This window comes from Strongylocentrotus purpuratus, unplaced genomic scaffold, assembly GCF_000002235.5.
Source record: "Strongylocentrotus purpuratus isolate Spur 01 unplaced genomic scaffold, Spur_5.0 spur5_scaffold_13, whole genome shotgun sequence".
Classification (NCBI taxonomy): Eukaryota; Metazoa; Echinodermata; class Echinoidea; order Camarodonta; family Strongylocentrotidae; genus Strongylocentrotus; species Strongylocentrotus purpuratus.
The window spans coordinates 31361830-31382601 of record NW_022145598.1 but is presented as its reverse complement, the minus strand read 5'-3'; the positions used below and the strand labels follow the sequence as shown (position 1 = coordinate 31382601).

General features: G+C 39.4%; 1 protein-coding gene across 1 annotated transcript; it reads right to left on the bottom strand.

Annotated features, from left to right (window-relative positions):
* Positions 1–6886: 6886 nt before the first annotated feature.
* On the bottom strand, positions 6887–20408 carry LOC105442855 (low-density lipoprotein receptor-related protein 1). The gene is made up of 7 exons (XM_030983357.1): positions 20185–20408; positions 16899–17150; positions 16311–16476; positions 13804–13931; positions 11285–11581; positions 9279–9545; positions 6887–8432 (listed from the first exon to the last, which is right to left on the bottom strand). Exons 1-7 carry the CDS (start codon positions 20246–20248, stop codon positions 8299–8301), a joined length of 1308 nt encoding a protein of 435 aa, XP_030839217.1. The 5' UTR covers positions 20249–20408; the 3' UTR covers positions 6887–8298.
* Positions 20409–20772: the final 364 nt, after the last annotated feature.

The following is a 20772-nucleotide window of genomic DNA, read 5'->3' as shown; positions in this document are numbered from 1 at the left end:
GGGGGGGGGGGGGGGGGCACCAACAAATAAGGGCACTTTCTGGAAAAGGGGCACCTTTAAAGGGAAATCTCAAAGCGAAATAGACAAGTTTTTAGATATTGGTATATACCCATATATTATGATTACATTATCAGGGATGATTTCAATATTTGTTTCTCTTTATACATCATATAAGATATAGCTTAAGCATCATACTTTACAGTTGGGTGTGAGGGTCTGAAAATTCATTTGCGAGTGAGGAAAACATTTAAGATTTGTGAGGTCGCAGTGCGGAAAATTAAATCTTATAAAGAGGAAAAACCCAATCCTGATGGGGTTATAAGCACTTTCTCATAACGGAAGAATGAAAAGACCTTTGATTAGTAACACTACATGTGAGCGAGCGTAGCGAGCGTGCTTTGGGGAAAATTTCTCTTAGTCGCTTGAGGCACGTTTAATGAAGAGAGGAAAAGGGAACACTTATCGAAAAGGATAAGACACTTATTCGAAAAGAAAAGGAGCACGTGTCAAAGTACAAAGGCTAATTATCAGAGGTTAAAATGGGGCACTTCTTACACCTAAAAAAAGAGGCACTCACCAGGGATGAAAAAGGCACTTATGACAATGGGAAATGGGCTTTTGTCGACGGAAAAAAGGCACCCATCAGATTTTAAAAGGGGTAATTATAAGAAGTGAGAAGGGGAAGTGACTCTTATTAAAAAGAAAAAGAGGCAAATTTTAAATTTAACCACCTGCCTACAGAGACCACATTTTTTGTTTTTCTTGAAAAAATGGTTTCTCATTGAAACATATACTGAAGGAACCTGTATATAAAGACCACCTGCTTGCAGAGACCACTTTTCTTGTCTGTATAGACAGGTTTCACTGTATTACTATTTTTCGATAATCAGAATAACTGTGGTATGAAGCCTTCTGTCTCAATTATTACTGCAAGAAGAAATGAGATGAGCTGCGATGGACAAAAGGGTTTTCTTTTGTCGGAATTCTTGAACTCTTTCCTTTAGGAGAAGTATTACACTAATTACTTCATCGGATCTTGATCTTCAAATAGAGAGCATCACGCTTTAGTATGTGAAAATACATGCCATAATTGGTCATCTAAAAAGAACCCAGATGCCAAAAAATGAAGAAAGACTAAATGAAATCGAAATTTTAGCATGTTTGGTTCAATTTATTATTAACATCTTAATTCACTTCTGTTTGGCATTAGCAGTTGATAAAATAAATTTTCAATCATTGTTAACCATTTTATTGTACGCAGGTGCTGGTGTGGGAGGATTATTTCTATTAATAACTATCATCGTAGTCATCGTCGTTTTCGTCAAGTACAAACGGAGGTATGGTTTTGAAGGCGAAGAGAAAATTGTCTAAATAAGTTACAATGAGTACATTGTCCAAAGTAAAATCGAAGAAATATGTTTTAGCCAACAGGGAAGTCACATGACCCTGGGGAGGGGTGAAATATTTCGTGGAATGAGTTTGTATTGTTCAATAATGTGTTAATATTATGTACGCGCGCGCGCACACACACACACACGCACACACACACACGTGCATACAAATAAACTCATGTCCCCTGATACTTGTCTAGACCATACTCTGAGGATATATAAAAATGCTTATCACGTTGTTCTTGCTTGTTTTTCTCCATTTTTATAGACATGATAGGAGGGGTCATGTTGAATATTGTGTATAAGATCATATCAAAGCAGATAATTCATGTTGACCTGTTAAACATTCTTTATTGTATCTTGTTCCCCGATAGAAAGTTGAAAAGGGACGCGCCTGCTTCTGTACAACAAATGGCATCCATGGACGTCGAAGATAAGAAGAAAAATGAATACCATTCCCACAAAGACGCTCCAATACCAGATCCTGCAGCTCTGTATGCAATGCCAGACCTTTCAGCTAAATCCTCCTCAAACAAGTCTCGATCCGATGCATCGCCGGACCAAACAGCTGACCTTTCTTTGGTTTACGCCTTGCCATACACAAACTACTATGAACGCGGCCGATGTGGGGGCGCTGTATGCGGTGTCAAATATGAAAAAAGCTAATCACGTGACGAGCGATGGCGTCGGAATGCATGCGCCACTAGAAGCATATGACATTAATGCGGATGCTGATGAGGACAGGCGCGGATCCAGGGGGGGGGGCCGAGCGGGCCTTGGCCCCCCCCCCCCCGCAAAAAAAAAAAAAAAAAAAAAAGAGAGAGAAGAAAGGAAAAGAAGGGAAAGAGAAAGAAGAGAGAAAGGGAAAGAAAGAAGAGGAAGAAGAAAAGAAAAGGGGGAAGAAGGAGATCGGGGAAGGCGAAAGGGCCTTGCCTCCCAGGCTGTTGACCCCCCCCCCCCCCCCCCCATCAAAAAAATAAGAGAAGGTAGGAAAGGGAAAGAAAAAAGGAAAAGAGGAGATACTGGCGTACTGATAGGGGGGGGGGGGGGGCTTGGGGGAAATCAAATTCAAACGTGGTTTATTTCTAATTCCATAACGGGGGATTACAAATAATGCTGAAATGACATAATTTCCGAGATTTTTCCTCACTTTTTAGTAGATTCCTACATGTCAGGGCCCAAGGTACGGCGGGGATCGGGAGCCCCGAGCCCCCCCCCCCCCTACTTTTTTGAAAAAGTATATTAAAGAGAAATAAAACAGAATGAGAGCAAGAAAGAAAGAATAGTTAACTGCCAGTGTTGAAAAATAATGAGGCATCAAAATATGCTCATCTGACCGTGATTAATGCCTAAAACCCCTAAGCTTCCGGGGCTCTGCCCCCTTGATTTCACCTAGGGCCCTACGGCGGGCCCTTAGATGCTCATCTGATGGTAATTTAATGCCTAAAACCCCTGATTTTTTGGGGCTCCGCCCCCTGGACCCCACGCCAAATAGTGACGTGCCAGTCTCACAAAATAATAAGGTATACAAAAAAATGCTCATCTGACCTTAATTAAACGCCTAAAACCCCTGAGCTTCCGGGGCCGGCTCCGCCGCCTCGACCTCCCCTCCAGGGGCCCTAAGACGGCCCCTGATTCAGACAAGGATTAAGAGTATAGAGAACGATACAACGCATCGTCTTCTTTCTCTAATAATATAATGAAACGTCAAAGCTTCGCGCAGGAGGGGAGGGGGGGGGGACTGAATTCAGACAAGGATTAAGAATCGAGAACGGTACAACGAATCGTCTTCTTTCTCTCATAATCTTATGAAACGTCAAGGCTTCCGCGCTTCGCGCGGGAGGGGGGAACCTGAATTCAGACGAGGATTCAGAGGCGAGAACGGTAATACGAATCTTTAATGATTTAATGAAACGTAAAAGCTTACGCGCTTCGCGCGGGATGGAGGGGGAACTAAATTCCGATGAGGATTATTTTCAAGAACGGTACAACGAATCGTCTATTTTCTCTAATGATTTAATGAAACGTAAAAGCGTCCGCGCTTTGCGCGGGAGGGGGAGGGGGAGACTGAATTTAGACAAGGATTAAGAGTCGAAAACGGTACGAATCGTCTTCTTTCTCTAATGATTTAAGGAAATTTAAAAGCTTCCGCGCTTCGCACGGGAGGGGGGAACTTAAATTCAGACGAGGATTAAGAGTCGAGAACTCGACAACGAATCGTCTTCTTTCTCTAATAATTTAATAAATCGTAAAATTTTCCGCGCTTCGCGCGGGAGGGGGAAAATTAAATTCCGATGAGGATTATTTTCAAGAACGGTACTACGAATCGTCCTCTTTCTCTAATGATTTAATGAAAATTAAAAGCTTCCGCGCATCGCGCGAGAGGGGGAACCTGAATCCAGACGAGTATTAAGAGTCGAGAACTGTACAGCGAATCGTCTTCTTTCTCTCATAATCTTGTGAAACTTAAAAGCTTCCGCGCTTTGCGCGGGAGGGGGAGGGGGAGACTGAATTTAGACAAGGATTAAGAGTCGAAAACGGTACAACGAATCGTCTTCTTTCTCTAATGATTTAATGAATCGTAAAAGCTTCCGCGCTTCGCACGGGAGGGGGGAACCTAAATTCAGACGAGGATAAAGAGTCGAGAACTCGACAACGAATCGTCTTCTTTCTCTAATAATTTAATAAATCGTAAAATTTTCCGCGCTTCGCGCGGGAGGGGGAAAACTAAATTCAGACGAGAATTATTTTCGAAAACGGTACAACGAATCGTCTTTTTTCTCTAATAATTTAATGAAACGTCAAAGCTTCCGCGTTTCGCGGAGGAGGGAGGGGGAAATCGCCCCTCCCTGCACCGACCCCCCCCCCCCGCATTACGTCACTGTTGGTCACCATTACGTACCAATATTTGGCTCGCAAAATTTCAAATTTGGGCCCCCCCCCCCTAAGAAATCCTGGATCCGCGCCTGGATGAGGACAATACTGTGATGATAGAAAACGAGATTTATAATTGTTAGTAATTCAGTTTATTAGCAAATGCTTCTATAGGACCCAGAATGTACGTATCTTTCAGTTTAATCTTTTACGAAATGTACCAAATCCTTGTTCTCCAAAATTTGCAAACTACAAACTACCAAAATAATAAACAATTAATTGAATATATAGTAGACTGATGACTTCAGCACTTGGCCAACTATCATCTGTTTTTATCATTAAAACTACTTTTGTTTTAGGGCCTTCCAAGATTCTGGTTTATTTTGTTTTGCTTTCATTAGCATAATCAAGATTTATATAAAATGTTATATTAACTGCATGTGTGGTAATAACGACTCTTTTCGTTAATATAAAAATACAATAAGGAAAGGGTTGATTGTTTTATAAAGGTGCAATAATCTGTTACATTGTGTTTATGGTAAATGATATGAGTACGCATGTCATAGAAGGTTCCCGGCAAAGGATAATTCCTCAAATGCCCGATTTTCGAAATATGATAAAAAATAGTTGAAGCGTGTACGGCTTACATTCATGGTACATTTGCGTGTACCCATACCCATCTCTGTGTGCCGTGCAGGGGCGTAGACAACGGGGGGGGGGGGGGGATGAGGGGGATGCATCCCCCCCACCTCACAAGGTGGGGGGGGGGGGGGGTGGCATGTACAATCATCCCCCCCAGGTTTTGGGGAATGATATTTGCTTACTTAATAAGTCATAATGATGATAATAATAGTAGTGATAATAATGATAACAATTATAATATTAATAATAATAATAATTATGATGATGATAATAATAATCCTCATCATTATTGTAATTGTGTTTATTGTTATTAGCCGCATTCACACGGTGAAAGCCAATTCAGACGGTAAAAAAAAGAAAATCTTACAAGTATTTTGTGGTTATCTTGTGATTTGGAAACCACAAGATAACCACAAGATTAAACAGGCGCGGATCTACGGGGGGGGGGGGGGGGGGGGGGGTGGGGTTAGGGGGTTTAAACCCCCCCCCCCCCCTTGGGCGGCCCAAAAAACAAACAAACAAAAAAGGGGGAAAAAAGAAGAAAAACAAAAGAAAAAAAGAAAGAAAAAAGAACGCACGCTGGAGAGAAACCCTTTCAAGTGCAAATATTGTGAGAAGATATTCAACTCATCTGGCAACTTAACCAAACACATGATAACTCTGGATATAACTGTGTATTTAACTGTTACTTGATTTAAAAAGACGTTATCATGCACTGCTTTTTATGGTCTCCATTGTGTTAATAGATGCCAGGAAAACATCACTTACGGGGTTCAAATAAACACCCAAAAAAAAATCGGCTCGCCGCTTCGCGGCTCGTGGACGATGCTCCGCATCGTCATTATTTTGGTCAACCCCCCCTTAGCAAAAAGCTAGGTCCGCCCCTCAGTCATCCCCCCAGGTGTACGAACCTATCTACGCCACTGGTGCCGTGCATCTTATCTTCAGTATTAAAGCCTAGTTAAAGGTACTATGTCCCTTTTGCAGCCAACCTCAAATTAAGTAGAAATTTGCAGGAATTATGAATATGTCATGTATGTCCTATCTGTGAAATTTAAACGTTAGCAGTGTCCTCATATTCAAATTATGCAATGAAACCTGTTTACTTGCTAGAATTCACTGTCCGACACTTTTGAGTGACTTTCTTCTTTGGTAATAACATACATGAAAAGAGTTCTCAAGGGTACATGAGCATTTGTCTACATCAATAACCCATTTCCTGTAATGGCGAAGATTAAACTGATTGAATCTTTGCGCAGCATAAAACGTATGACCATTCGGTACAATTGTCTGAAAATCGAGACTATTGGGCTCTATAGCCCTAAAATCGATTTGACAACTAATAGTCGTTAGTTTCCCATTTGAAGACATTTTCAAGCCCCACCCTTTTTAGGGAAGTTCTAAATTAGTATCTTTCAAATGCAGTTGGAATTTAACTTTTCATTATCGGGGCCTGCAAAAGAGACATAGTACCTTTAATGTTCTGGTCAGTGATTCCAGGAAGTAATCATTATACACCATTTCCTGTCATACCTATGCGTCACCTTAGCAACCAATTCCCAATAAAGTCATATTTCATTTTAATCAATGCGATCATTACTCGACAAGAACTCTTTGTTAATGAAATATTATGTTTTTGTCCCATCACGGATAAAATTTTCACTTCATCTATCGCGAATGCCGGCCAACCCGGCTATGGATAATATATCGGTCTTGGTTCCAGTTTCATTACTAAATAAACAAAGAATAGTCTAATAATAGTGATGCAGATAACGAATGTAAATATGTATATCAATCATAAACATTGTATTTTTTTTCATCTTGTATTTATTTATTTGTTGTAATACATATACATATAATTTCTACAGAGAAAAATGTTATTTTCGAAGATGTATTGGCTATGTTGAAATAATTCTTACATTAAATAATATCATTTCCTGAATAAAAAACATTTTTTGACATAATACCAATATACATAGTAAATTTGAATTGCATTTTCCTTTATTTATGCTTTCATGAATGTAACAATTTCTAAGTGAATACTGAATTTAATAATACTGCTTCCTAGCATGTATATTTAGAAGTTTAATGAATACCATATAGACATGTAGAACCAACAAAACAAATCCATATTACAAACAAGATCTTAATAAAAGTGATATACATTCGATTTCTACTTGAGATTTTTTTTTAATTTACACCAATATGTAAGCCAATAATATCTTTACGACATGACACAGATACAGCACTCTAATTCACTCTAAATAACTGAGTGGATAGTCATGGCACAACAATCTGCGAATCGAGAGGTACACGTTTATGCAAAACGAAGTAGAAAGGGTGGGGTAAACGGAGAAGTAAAGAGATATAGAACGAGAGAGGGCAGAAGCGCGTAGAAGAGCGAAAAGAGGCCCTATATACATATATTATAAGGAGAATGAGAAAGGAGTGCCTCTTCGTGATAGGGTTAATTACGATTTATACACACACTCACCCCCACCCACGTATATAAATGACATCCGATACCAAGTCCATGTGCTGGTTTATAACGATAACAAGAGGAAAAATGTACCAGGTAAAGTTTCTTGCTTTTTAATCAAAGAGTTTATTAACTTGTTCACAAGTCGTCCAGGGGAGCCTCACGTCGTTGGACAGATTTGACTGATTACGACAAAAAATAAGGGCAACAACCCTCATACAGCTTTTCCAAATCAATTTGCGCATATAGATAATTTATAAGCAACAAAATGCTTTGTTTTCAAGCCATCCAAATTCTGTAAACTAGCTAATGAAAGAGATAATGAAATATTGGATTGCAGAGCCTAAACTTTACCTGGTAAGGTAGCCTTTATAACTGATATATAAGAGTATCATGAATACATTATATTGTAGTGGTTATGTGATTTTCATATGAATTATGTATTTTATAGGAGTATCAGAACATTCCCAACAAACGAAATCCATATATATAGATTTACTTAAATAACAATGATTTCCAAACGCATAAACAACTACGATATCAGAAACTCCTCAACTTATCCTTTACACTCAAACCACAGTACAATAGTGTAAGATAAGAAATACGTCACTGATGGGCACATCGCCACTTTTTCTTCGATTCTACGATAATTTCCCCTGCAAAAAAACAACAACCCGGGATCACCGAATTCCAAAAATTAACACTACCTAGAAAACTAAACCTAACCTATTAGAAACCTTACCTTAACTTCTTACAAACCTAGCCCTATTCATATCTTTATTATTCAACGACATAGACAATGGAGCAAAAGCACGGCACCACTCTTTGTTTTCTCCATTTTCTCACCGTGGCTCTGCACAGGTATTAAACGACCAACCAGCAGAGGGCGAAGATGTGTGGACGATCAATGACCTATTTGAGGACGATGAGGAAGAGGGCGATACAAAGGACTAGAAGAACGGAAGAACATGAAGTGACGAGCGCAGTGCTACCCGAATTCACTTGACGACAGTCAGGCAGTTCCATAGTCGGGGGCAATGTTACATCTGCTGATACAAAACAAACATCATAAGAAAAACATTAAAGAGAGCATTTATTCGAGCGAGGTGTGAAAAATCATTGTTTTTAAAACAACAATGCAATGGCGCAATGAGCAAAATAAAATTATGGGAGTGAGTCAGTGAAAATTGGTATGTTTTTTAAATGCACCAATAAAGGGGTATTATCAATATTTAATATCAACAAATACTAATTTGTACAAACAAAACTAAATAATCATATAATGAGGATAATGATAATAATGATAACAAATAAAAAAAATAACTAATAATAATACTAATTTAAAATGAAATGATATAATTTTGCACATCATAGTCAGCACCACTGCCTTATTTAGCCGATACTTGAATGAATCGAATAGTGCGTCAGGACAATGTTGGCTATACACGGACACTCAACCAATACTTATCAAGATTCTATTTTGCAAACACGTTTTCTGACTTGATTGATTGTTCCACACCCTGAAGATTAACCTAATATATAAGATTGGTTTTTCATAACAATCTTGTTGGGGGGATTCACCTCGTCCCATTCAAGCAGCTAATCATCATGATAACATAAACAGATAATGTTAAGAAGAATCACAACAACGACAGCAACAATGATACTTGTGATAATAATAATAATGATGACAAAATTAACAATGGTACTGCCAATAATAAAAATGATCTCAATCATAATAGTAATAATAAGTATAAATCATAATCATAAAAATGATCATGTGATAATCAAAATCGTAAAAAAGTCAATAATAACAAAATTAAAATAAGGATTATAATAATGATAATAATAATGATGATGATAATAATAATAGTATGGGAATAATAACTGACCACTAGACCTGCGTACAGTCACCGAAAATTGGCAATCATCGGTATTTCCTGCCGCATCACTGGCCCGATAGGACAGCTCGGTTATGCCCAAAGGGAAATCGCCTCCATCAGTTCCTGGTCCTAGAAAGACCATTGTGGGACAGCTAGACCAGCTGTTGAGTACGGGCTCGGTCCATGAGATCGATGGCGCATTCGAAGCGTTGTCGTCGATAGTGACGACGATGTTGTCAGGGCAACCCTGGATGGCAACGGGTTCATTATATGGAGCTGTTAAAAAAAATACATGATTTTAATATCAATCGTCGAATCTAGTTCATAAAGAAATATATACATATATATATATATATATATATATTTATATAAATATAAAAAGTTATATTGCAAATATATATTTACATTCGTATTGTGTTCATAATATATGTTTGAGCAGCGTGCATTTGACGCTGAACGCTGCATGCAAAAAGAGAAGAAGAAGAAGAAGAAAATTGAAGTGACCCTAGGCCTAAAATAAAAACTTGTTGTATTGCCCTTTGCGACCGACCCAAAAATCTGAAAATCTACGGTCGGCATTTTAATTTTTTTTTTTTTTTTACCGTTTTTTAGAATATGTTTATTATTAAATAATAAAAAAAAAAATAATATTTTGTTTGTTGGGATAAATGGGATATAAATGCATGAAATCAAATCATTCCCAAATTCTCACTCGTCTTCTGCCTTAGTTTCAAAATCCTACTAGCGTAAAGTTGTAAACATCTCGATCAACACAACATTGCAAACCATGGATTATTATGAGGTGAAAAAGATATGAATGGAATGATGACGCTGAAACACATGTATTAAAGCATTAATAACTGAGAAATAGCAGCCGAAAGAGGGCGGGAAGAAAAAACAACATTCAAAACTGAAAAATATCGGCCCAAAGAGGGCGAAAAAAAAAAAAAAAACTTTCCGACCGACCGACCCATGTTTTGGCACTAACCCTAACCCTAGGGCAGTACAACAGGTTTTTATTTTAGGCCCTATAAAGAAACCTCAAGTTTACGCGTGAATTATTCAATAATTCAAAATGATATTTAGTTAAATGTGTACATGATTTGGAAGCTTAATTTCTAGTAAACATATGACATAAAAAAAACCTCAACAAAAAGTCGCGCATTAATAATTTCATACAGCATGAAGTGACAGATTCAGAAACTCAATTGTCTAACCTGAGTGGATGGCTGATACGTTTGGTTTAGTTTGGTTATGAAAACATATGAAATGATTTTGAATTAATAATTGCTTAAAATACCATAATTTCAAAGCGCATGTCTTTTAAGTGCATACTACGAGACCATACTCATGATAGAAGGATAAATGACTAAGCAGGCATTATTTAAACGGAAAAATATCTGGTTTCAATGTGTCTATACCAGGTAATACGCGGTCTTCGCGTTCAAGTACGCCTCCGCTGGTGTCACAAGCGAGAATCTCCTGTAAGAGCCACAACCCTAACCGTGGTCTAGTTAGTGCAATAATTATAGATATTGTATGCTTAAAATAGTGATATTTCCAAAAAGATATATGTTTAATTTGACATTTCACATGTAGGCCTATGTACAATTATTTATCATTGCATTAATATTCTTATGTTTTGACACTGTTATTGCATAATGCAGGGCTTTCTTGAAAAGCAGGTCCACTGGCTTCCAGTGGAACTGAATGAAACTACTCTATTAAAAGAAATAATGAATAAATGAATAATAATGCCTCCTGGCTGCGCAAAGAGTTGTGCATGCTCAGATGAGTTCTCATTAAACAGACTAACTTGTTAAATTATTTGTATCATGTTATCTTTTTTGTGTTTCTTAAAATAACATAGAAAAGCGGATACAGTGGAGAAAAAAATGAAAAAACAAAGTTATATTTTAAAACACCAGACATTAATGGCTCTCAAAAATAGTATAATTTGTATATTCATGTTTTTATCCAGAGATCTGACGCGGCCTGAGACACAGGCGTCTTACTGTTTGATATGATCCGAGTAGTCACAGGGCTGATGGCAAGATCGTTGCCACTCGTCAATGTCACCGTACTGTTGTGAATCGTGAGAGTGGATGACTTCATATCATACTCGTTGATCAAGCTCGTGATGGCATAACTCGTGGTAGAACGTGACTGAGCTGACCAGAACAGCCTGCTGCCGTACTTGCTGAGAGAACTACCCGTTGTTTCGGTGGAGAATACTTTGATGGTTCTATTCCCACTCCCGTCTAGATTCGTGACGCCTAATTCAGTCCTTTTCGTGTAGTAAAACAAGCGGGCTGGTATAAGAAATAGTAAGAAAAAATATTAGATGATAAATGCAGGCTGCACAATTTTTTTGAATATGGCTATTACCCTTTGTTCTATTCAACGGTTCTTTCTGGCAATTTTGACCGATATAAAAGCCTCAAAACTACCCCTCCCCTTCAAAATGAAATATATATACATATATATCATAGATATATGCCATAGACTTGGTAAATGATTCTTAGTAAATAATTGCCATGCTCATATACTCCATAAAAGTGTACCCAATATATTTGGAATAAAGGGAACATTCATATTTGTGAGGTAAAGTATTATCTAATAATATTGGGTACACTCCAATTGTAAATGTGTACTGTTTTATCTTACATAATGGTTACAAAATATGGAAGTAACGACAGACTAACGGTTTCGTCACTAGATCTACCACGTATAACTGGTGCTCGGTGATCAGTGCCCCATTATACAAATCTAAGCAATTGTACGATTGATTTTTAAGATTGATTGCACATAGTGATCAATGCAATCAATCGCAAAAATCAATAGCACAATCCATTGCTAAGCTTTGTGTTACAAGACCCAATAATGGAAGGGATGCTTGTTGGATACATAAGATGTTATCCTATTTGCATTGTTTTCTTTTCTCCGCATTAATCATATCCTATACGGCAATCCGTTAGCATGCCAAAAACTAACATACAACATTTAAACCCTTAACTTTGCATTCATTTTTGGACACGGTGACTCTTAGGTTGGCGAGTCAAAGACACAGTCCTACCGTAGCAAATAAGGCATTTTCGATTGTGTCGACGAGAACGCCGTCTACGTCCAGAGCGCGTGTTCACCCAGTTAAGCTATGGTCACAACCCCCAAAAGTAGCCTGTTCGGCGGCCGGGCGGCGAGTTCTTAGCCAATTTCGCCCGGGCATCGAGCAGCGGCCACCCGGGCACCACTTGTTTTTAGGGCATCGCTCGGTCGCTGCTGAAGTTTCAGCGCGGAGTTAAAATTCGGCGGCGCCTGCTCACTTTTCACTCGCAGCCCAAAAAACGCTCGGTGGCCGGGCGGTCGCCTCCCGGGCACCGACCTAATCGAGCGTTCACCGTCGAGCGATTTAGGTCTAAAATCAAAGCCGCTAGGTCAAAGGCTGCTGAACGGTCGCCGTCCAGTTACTGCCATGTCGTCGCCGGGAGATCGGTCGGTCACTGGGCGGCGAGTTCAAAATCGGCCGGCAGCCGTTGACCTCGCAGCTTCGATTTGACTTATATCGGTCGAAGGCGAACGCTCGATTAGGCCAGTGCCCGGGCGGCGACCCCCCCCCCCCCCCCCCCCCCCCCGGGCACCGAGCGTATTTTGGTGCCCCGCCGATCACCGGCCGGCCGCCGGGCAATTTCATTAAAATCAGCCGGTGGCCGGTAGGAGACCGCTCGGGAATCGGTGGGTCATCAGTCGTTCACTAGAGAAGCTCTCCGATTTCGCCCAATTTTGACCTAAAATCGACCGGCGATCGACGGGAAATCGACAGAGCACCGCTCAGCCATCGCTTGGGCTCGACAGCCTGCTCGACTTCTCCAAAAATCACTGGGCGATGCCTTAATTCCAGCGGCGACCGAGCAGGCTACAAATCGGTTGGTTCCATTTGAAAACGTTTCGATTTCAGTCAACGCCCACACGCCGCACTAGTGAACAAGATGATGTGACCCATTCGTCATATCCATTCCCCCCGTCCGCGACACTTTAAATGTGGTCAGAACACGAACCGGTACCACTGACTTCTACTGGTACAGATAGTTAGGTACGTACTATACAGAACGGCGTTCTAGTTTGAGCTGATCGTTAAAACAGAGGTGGACGCCCCCCCCCCCCCCACACACTCAGTGTTATCTAGGGTACGCATATGCATGTTCCGTCCTCTTTAAAACACCCCCCCCCCCCGAAGTCCGGTGTGTAATTTGTGTGTACTATGAGCCGGATTTGTGTGTACTACGAGCCGGACTTTGGTGCGTGAAAAGTACCCCTTTACCGGACACTTTGGGAACAGGAATGGTATCTCTCCGTTCACGGACTGGGGGGGGGGGGGGGGTGGACGCGTTCTCGATTCTGGTAGTGTGGACAGGGATATAACAAGGCGCGTGCGCAGATCGTCAGATCGTCAGTTTTTATGTTGCAGTTCACTATGTCGACGTGACAATAAAAAATGCCCGACTCACAACGAAACACAATTAAGTAAGTATCTTACTGGTGTCATCAGCACATTCCTCATTGAACATCCCCTCAGCATAGATGGGTCTCACTACCTCCTCGTTAGTTGCGTTTAGTGTTGCCTTGACAACTTGATTGACTATGCGTGTTGACCAGACAAGAAACCTTTCAAGATGAAATAATCATAATTTTGAAATTAGAGGTGTGTGGTCTGCGAGATACTTCAGCGGACTGTGGATCAGGTGATTCCTGGGTCGAATCCCTGTCACGGTCAAGGCGCTAAAGTACTAAAACTATAGGCAGGCGCGGATCCAGGGGGGCCGAGCGGGCCTTGCCCCCCCCCCCCCGCAAAAAAAAAGTTAGAAGAAAGGAAAAGAAGGGAAAGGGAAAGAAGAGAGAAAGGGAAAGAAAAAAGAGGAAGAAGAAAAGAAAGAAGGGAAGAAGGAGATCGGGGGGGGGGGGGGGCGAAAGGGCCTTGCCTCCCAGGCTGTTGACCCCCCCCCCCCCCCCCCAATCAAAAAAATAAGAGAGAAGGAAGGAAAGGGAAAGAAAAAGGGAAAAGAGGAGATACTGGCGTACTGATAGGGGGGGGGGGGGGCTTGGGGGAAATCAAATTCAAACGTGGTTTATTTCTAATTCCACAACGGTGGATTACAAATAATGCTGAAATGACATAATTTCCGAGATTTTTCCACACCTTTTAGTAAATTATACGTTTGTATGTGTTTGTTGGAAAATGACAAATTCCTAAATTTACAGCCAGGCAAGAAATATGATTCTTGAGATTCCTATATGTCAGGGCCCGAGGTACGGCGGGGATCGGGAGCCCCGATCCCCTCCCCCCCCCCCCCCCCCCCCACACTTTTTTGAAAAAAAGTATATTAAAGAGAAATAAAATAGAATGAGAGCTAGAAAGAAAGAATAGTTAACTGCCAGTGTTAAAAAATAATGAGGCATCAAAATATGCTCATCTGACCGTGATTAATGCCTAAAACCCCTAAGCTTCCGGGGGCTCTGCCCCCTGGATTCCACCTAGGGCCCTACGGCGGGCCCTTAGATGCTCATCTGACGGTAATTTAATGCCTAAAACCCCTGATTTTTTGGGGCTCCGCCCCTGGACCCCACGCCAAATAGTGACATGCCAGTGTCACAAGGTAATAAGGTATACAAAAAAATGCTCATCTGACCTTAATTAAACGCCTAAAACCCCTGAGCTTCCGGGGCCGGCTCCGCCGTCTCGACCCCACCAGGGCCCTAAGACGGGCCCCTGAATGCTTATCTGACCGTAATTTATTGCCTTAAACCCCTGAGCTTGCGGGGTTAGACAAGGTATCAAAATGTGTTTATCTGACCGCAGGCGCGTAGCCAGGAAAGGGGGGGGGGCGGTCCCCCCAAATCGGAAGAGGACGTAGGAAGAAAAAGGAGCAGACAAATTTAATGAAAATTAAAAGCTTACGCGCTTTGCGCGAGAGGGGTGAACCTGAATCCAGACGAGGATTAAGAGTCGAGAACTGTACAGCCAATCGTCTTCTTTCTCTCATAATCTTATGAAACTTAAAAGCTTCCGCGCTTTGCGCGGGAGGGGGAGGGGGAGACTGAATTTAGACAAGGATGAAGAGTCGAGAACGGTACAACGAATCGTCTTCTTTCTCTAATGATTTAATGAATCATAAAAGCTTCCACGCTTCGGGCGGAAGGGGGAAAACTGAATTCAGACGAGGATTAAGAGTCGAGAAATGTACAACGAATCGTCTTGTTTCTTTAATGATTTAATGAAACGTAAAAGCTTCCGCGCTTCGCGCGGGAGGAGGGGGGGGGGAAGAATCTAAATTCAGACGAGGATTATTTTCGAAAACGGTACAACGAATCGTCTTCTTTCTCTAATGATTTTAGGAAATTTAAAAGCTTCCGCGCTTCGCACGGGAGGGGGGGGGGAAACCTAAATTCAGACGAGGATTAAGAGTCGAGAACTCGACAACGAATTGTCTTCTTTCTCTAATAATTTAATAAATCGTAAAATTTTCCGCGCTTCGCGCGAGAGGGGAAAAACTAAATACAGACGAGACTTATTTTCGAGAACGGTACAACGAATCGTCTTCTTTCTCTAATAATTTAATGAAACGTCAAAGCTTCCGCGTTTCGCGGAGGAGGGTGTGGGAAAATCGCCCCTCCCTGCACCGATCCTCCCCCCCTCCCGCACTACGTCACTGTTGGTCACCATTACGTACCAATATTTGGCTCGCATAATTTCAAATTTGGGCCCCCCCCCCCCTAAGAAATCCTGGATCCGCGCCTGACTATAGGCATGAGTCATTACGGTTTTTGTGTGATTGGCATGAGATAGTCCTCAAAAGTGGATGGAAGCTTTGATACCTACGAAGTGTAAAAGTTGGTAGAAGCCTAATCTACAGCTTCAAGGCCCCGTTACACAACAATGATTCTGATGGGTTTATAGTCAGCCTGTTTTCTTTTTTCACAATATGTGCATTTAACGATAATGTTATTCAGCCATTGCCAATTAATGTGATAATAATAATAATTTACCCATTGACGGGGTCCACCAAGATTGAAGTAGGTTGTACAAAATTCGTATAATGGAAGAGTTCTTGTACCGAGCTACCGTCGAGATTGGCACGTGAGATAGCCTCGTCATTATACATCGTCCAGTAGATCTTCCCGTTCACCAGATCGAGAGCGATAGAATGAGGGGCTGAAATGAATTCAAACGATAGATCAGTACAATTTAATGATAATAATAATAAGAATGATGATAATAATAATATTATTTTACATCGCTACTTTATCACAAGATCGATTACGCACTTGCAATTTATCTTCATGAATAAGATTCATGGTGATGGGCTAGCTTTAAAATTGCCAATGAAACGTTGCGTTTTATCAGGAGGGATTTTTAAAGGTATTACCCTCTTTTCAACACGTTATATCGTATTGCACATGTGGTGTGTATGCGCCCACTGTTAATGTTCGAATTAACAATGACAGATAGTATCCGCAAAGTATATTGCGTTATTACCCTACTATGATTAATCATGGTAAATAAATAATGACAATTCATTGTAAAATATATGGAAACATTGCACTTGCAAAGTAAGCATATTGCTATTCACTCACAGCCCGTAGATACAATGACTTCTCGGTTCGTGCCGTCAAGTTGGATTCGACTTATTTGATCCCTATTGAAATCATTCCAGTACACCATTTCATTCACTGGATCATAGTCGATTCCATCTATTCCACTATTCTCTGGAAGAGGTATCAGGTTGAAGAGGGTGTCCATGATGTTGGTATCATCCCGTGGTTCCGGCAGGAAAGCGTAGAGGATACCAGGGACATTCGTATCACCAATAAATATCTGAGCAGTATCTGTGTAGCAAGACGATTGTGAAGTATATACCAAAAAAGTAGATTACATGGGATTCAGGAATACATTGCTTATTAAAAAGCTTATCAAAAAGCGTCATTATTAAAGTCTTTCTTTCTTTTCTGAAGTAGGTAACCCTTGCAAATAATCGATCAAGTTAGTTCTACCACACCTGGTAACATTTATACCCAGATGTTGTGTGTCCGGACAGGTTGTGTAACCGGACAGTAAACTGTTTATTTAAAACAGCAATTTGAAGAAGTTGCACACAATATTTCGTTAATCATCTAAGACGTATGTTGGACTAAATTATCCAGGACAAATATTAATGATGCTTAGAGCTAATTGGTGAATATTTCTCGTTAAATTCAAAAGCAAAAGAGAAGGCTTTTTGTTTGTTACGTGTGTCGGACATACCCCCCCCCCCCCCCCCCCCCATCATAGTGACACGAACTGACTTAATGAATAAATAAATAAAAGAATACTATTACTACTCTCTCTCTAAAAAAATGGGAATTTACGCTCTATTTTCACTTTCTTGGGAGTGACGTCAGGGATCACTTGTTTAGGAGTGAATGCGATTGATTTTCGAGTGGTCTCTAAGAAGAAAAAAGTGAATGGTCACTCTATTTTCACTACATTTTCACTCTCCAGAGGAGTGACGTCCGTGATCACTCGATTTCTTTTAGAGAGTACTACTATTACTACTACTACTACTACTACTATTACTACTACTACTACTGCTTCTACAATCGTCATCGTATCTTTTTGAGCTCGATCTTACTATCTGTGCACCCAACACAAATAACCAACAACAACAAGTAATACATAAAAAATATATTTACAATAGTTTCAAAAATACATATTTAATAAACTATCAAAAAGTTTGATTAAAAAAAAAAAATCATTAAGATCATAACTATCACATCATTCTCAACCTTCCCATGCATAAAAACAAGATTAATTTATGTAAAACCAATAAAAAAAAAGTGCAACGAATTTGAAAATTGCTTTGTAGCAAATTGTGCCTTCCCTGTCTATGTCATTTACTGATGAAACCACGTTGTTTAATCACTAGAAATTATACTTATTTGAAATCAGGAATAACGTATTCTAACAAGACAGTGTTTATAGACATTTTTGTCATCAAGTGCGAAATTTGTTCTAAAAACCTTTTACATGTTTTCCGGCTATTCGATTTTTTAAAACATGATAATATCGTATCTTTACTATTTTTCGTGTAATTATAAAGAGTAATAAACTAACGACTCGACAGTCAAGATCCGTTTTTTAATTGTTTAATTTGGTTAACGAATGTAAAGCCAAGGGTTCGAAGGGTCACGTCAATTTTATAAAACTTGTAAGGTATGATCATGGTTCAAACGCATAATTGAATAGAAATTTACACGGTAAGAAAAAGAAGCTGTAAAAGGGAGTTCTGCTCTGTTTAAATTGGCTACTTAGAACCAGGACATTTTAGGAATATAACATATATATATATACACATATATATATATATATATATATGTTCATGGTTCGTGAATAGCTTCAGTAAACAATAATCAAGTACCCGACTCTTCTGCATTTCCCGAAAAACCTTTCTATTCAAGTTATTTTAATTCACTATTTCTTGATTAAATTCACCACTGACATATTTTTGATTAATATGTCATTTGTAAAATGTCATGGAGATATCTTAGAAATACATTCTAAAGACAAGAAGCAAATTAAAACTTGTCAATAAGATTGTAGTTGTAAAGGATAAATGAGCAACGTAAAATGAGCAAAGTAATAGGCCTCCCATTCTTTCTTTATTGTTTTCGTCCTTTCTAGAATTTTCTTTAAATGACACTTTTTTGCCTTTTAATTACATCTATCTGATCGACTTGTCGTTTGTCTAAGGACTTTTAAGTCGAATGACACATCTAAAGCACAAATTTACCCAATGCTGTTTTTATCCATCACACCTATAAATCTTCACAACTTTTTTTTTCATCAACTATAGAATATTCCTCAAACTTTGTTGTCGACGGTTATCGATAATATTCCTGTTTTGATGGAGATCGCCTTGATGCAAAAAAAAAAAAAAAAAAAAAAAAAAAATGACCAATATAAGGTCGGATCAAAAACTCATAAAATATCCTCGAATTGATGAAATTTGGTCAGCGATGGGGCGGAGGAGGGAGAACTGGCAGAGGTACTAACCTTTTTAACTTAATACGTCCCATACTGATGACTAAGAGCCGATAACGAGACACGTTTACGCTGCCGTCTGTTTTCTCTAAAATTTTGTTTCTTCTATTTTTTCTAATTGTTACATATTATATTTGGATTACGGCACTGATTCGAATTATTATATATGAAATTTAAACTTCAATATTAGACGTCACTAATCGGCTCAAACCACTAAAAGTCTCTCTATCTCTCTTTTATCTTCTAAAAGTGTAGATCTAAATCCTTTCTATGATGTACCCCCTTTGCATAGCACCAGAGAATGCATATCGATCAATCAATCATTTCATTGTTCGATTTTGAGACTCAGCCGCAGGGTTTCTGTCCTTTGGTAAGGCATTCATATACTTTCCCCTGTCCCAACCCAGGGGGTGTTTCACAAAGATCCTAAGTTGAACTTATCTCTAAGTTTGAAAGCCATTAGCATCTTTGAAAATATTTCTTTATAAATATTTTAAAAGGCATAACAAGTTGATATAAATCATTCATATTTTCTATTATCATGGGAGATTTTATGTTCTTGATGGGGAATTTATGAAAAGTCTAACAAATACTTGAATTTTTGCTGTTGAATATATTTATTATAAGGCTACAAATGGCTCTCCATAATTGTTAAGTCCAACTTAGAGTTAAGTTCGACTTAGAATCTTTGTGAAACACCTCCCAGGAGTAATAACTAAAACGTAAGAAACAATTATTTTATGATTGATTTCAGAGTCTTGTAGGACATCAGTCGCTTTAAATGTTTGCGTGTTGTAAATGTAGTTGTATTATTTGTATTGTTTAAGAGTTACTGATACTTACTCATGTGAATACCAAAGATTGTGTAGACCAACACCAAAATATGCCACATTCCTCCACGCGCCATCTCGGAATTATCTCCCGTAGAATAATATGAACTGCGTCTTTTCTGTGTCTACCAAAATTGGTTCTGGTTGGGAGAAGCAATAAATGTTTTGATTTAAAATATGTCTTGAGAACGGGCTTTTATAATGTTTAACAGCAGCTTTCATAATCTCATTTTACACCTGTATACTCCTTGAAGGCTAATGGTCGAGTATTGGTCAAATGATATTACTGAATAGCCTTGGGTTAGATATGAGGGTATTTCGCTCCAGATGATTAGCACATTCGTTGAGTCGATTTGCAAAAATCAAGGTTGCAAAAAAGTCCAGTCGACCTCGTACCTTAATATCTGTATCAATATAGAGTGGCATTCCGAAGGCGAACTACCAGCATGAATAATTGGATCATTTAATTTGTACATGTAATGACAAGGTAATTCTTGTATCATTTCAGGTAGTACGTAGTCAATTGAAGGTGAAACTCTCACTGAAATGTCTGGTGAGCCAGTCAAGTGGACTGGTTAATAAGGGCCTAATTTGATTTGAT

What these genes read in the sequence shown, in the direction of transcription:
- LOC105442855 (XM_030983357.1), bottom strand. Translation starts at nt 20,248, where the DNA reads ATGGCGCGTGGAGGAATGTGGCATATTTTGGTGTTGGTCTACACAATC. An exon ending in TACTCGGATCATATCAAACA is followed by an intron (nt 9,546 to 11,284) that starts GTAAGACGCCTG and finishes TTTTTTTAACAG; the next exon opens with CTCCATATAATGAACCCGTT. An exon ending in GACTGTACGCAGGTCTAGTG is followed by an intron (nt 8,433 to 9,278) that starts GTCAGTTATTAT and finishes TTGTATCAGCAG; the next exon opens with ATGTAACATTGCCCCCGACT.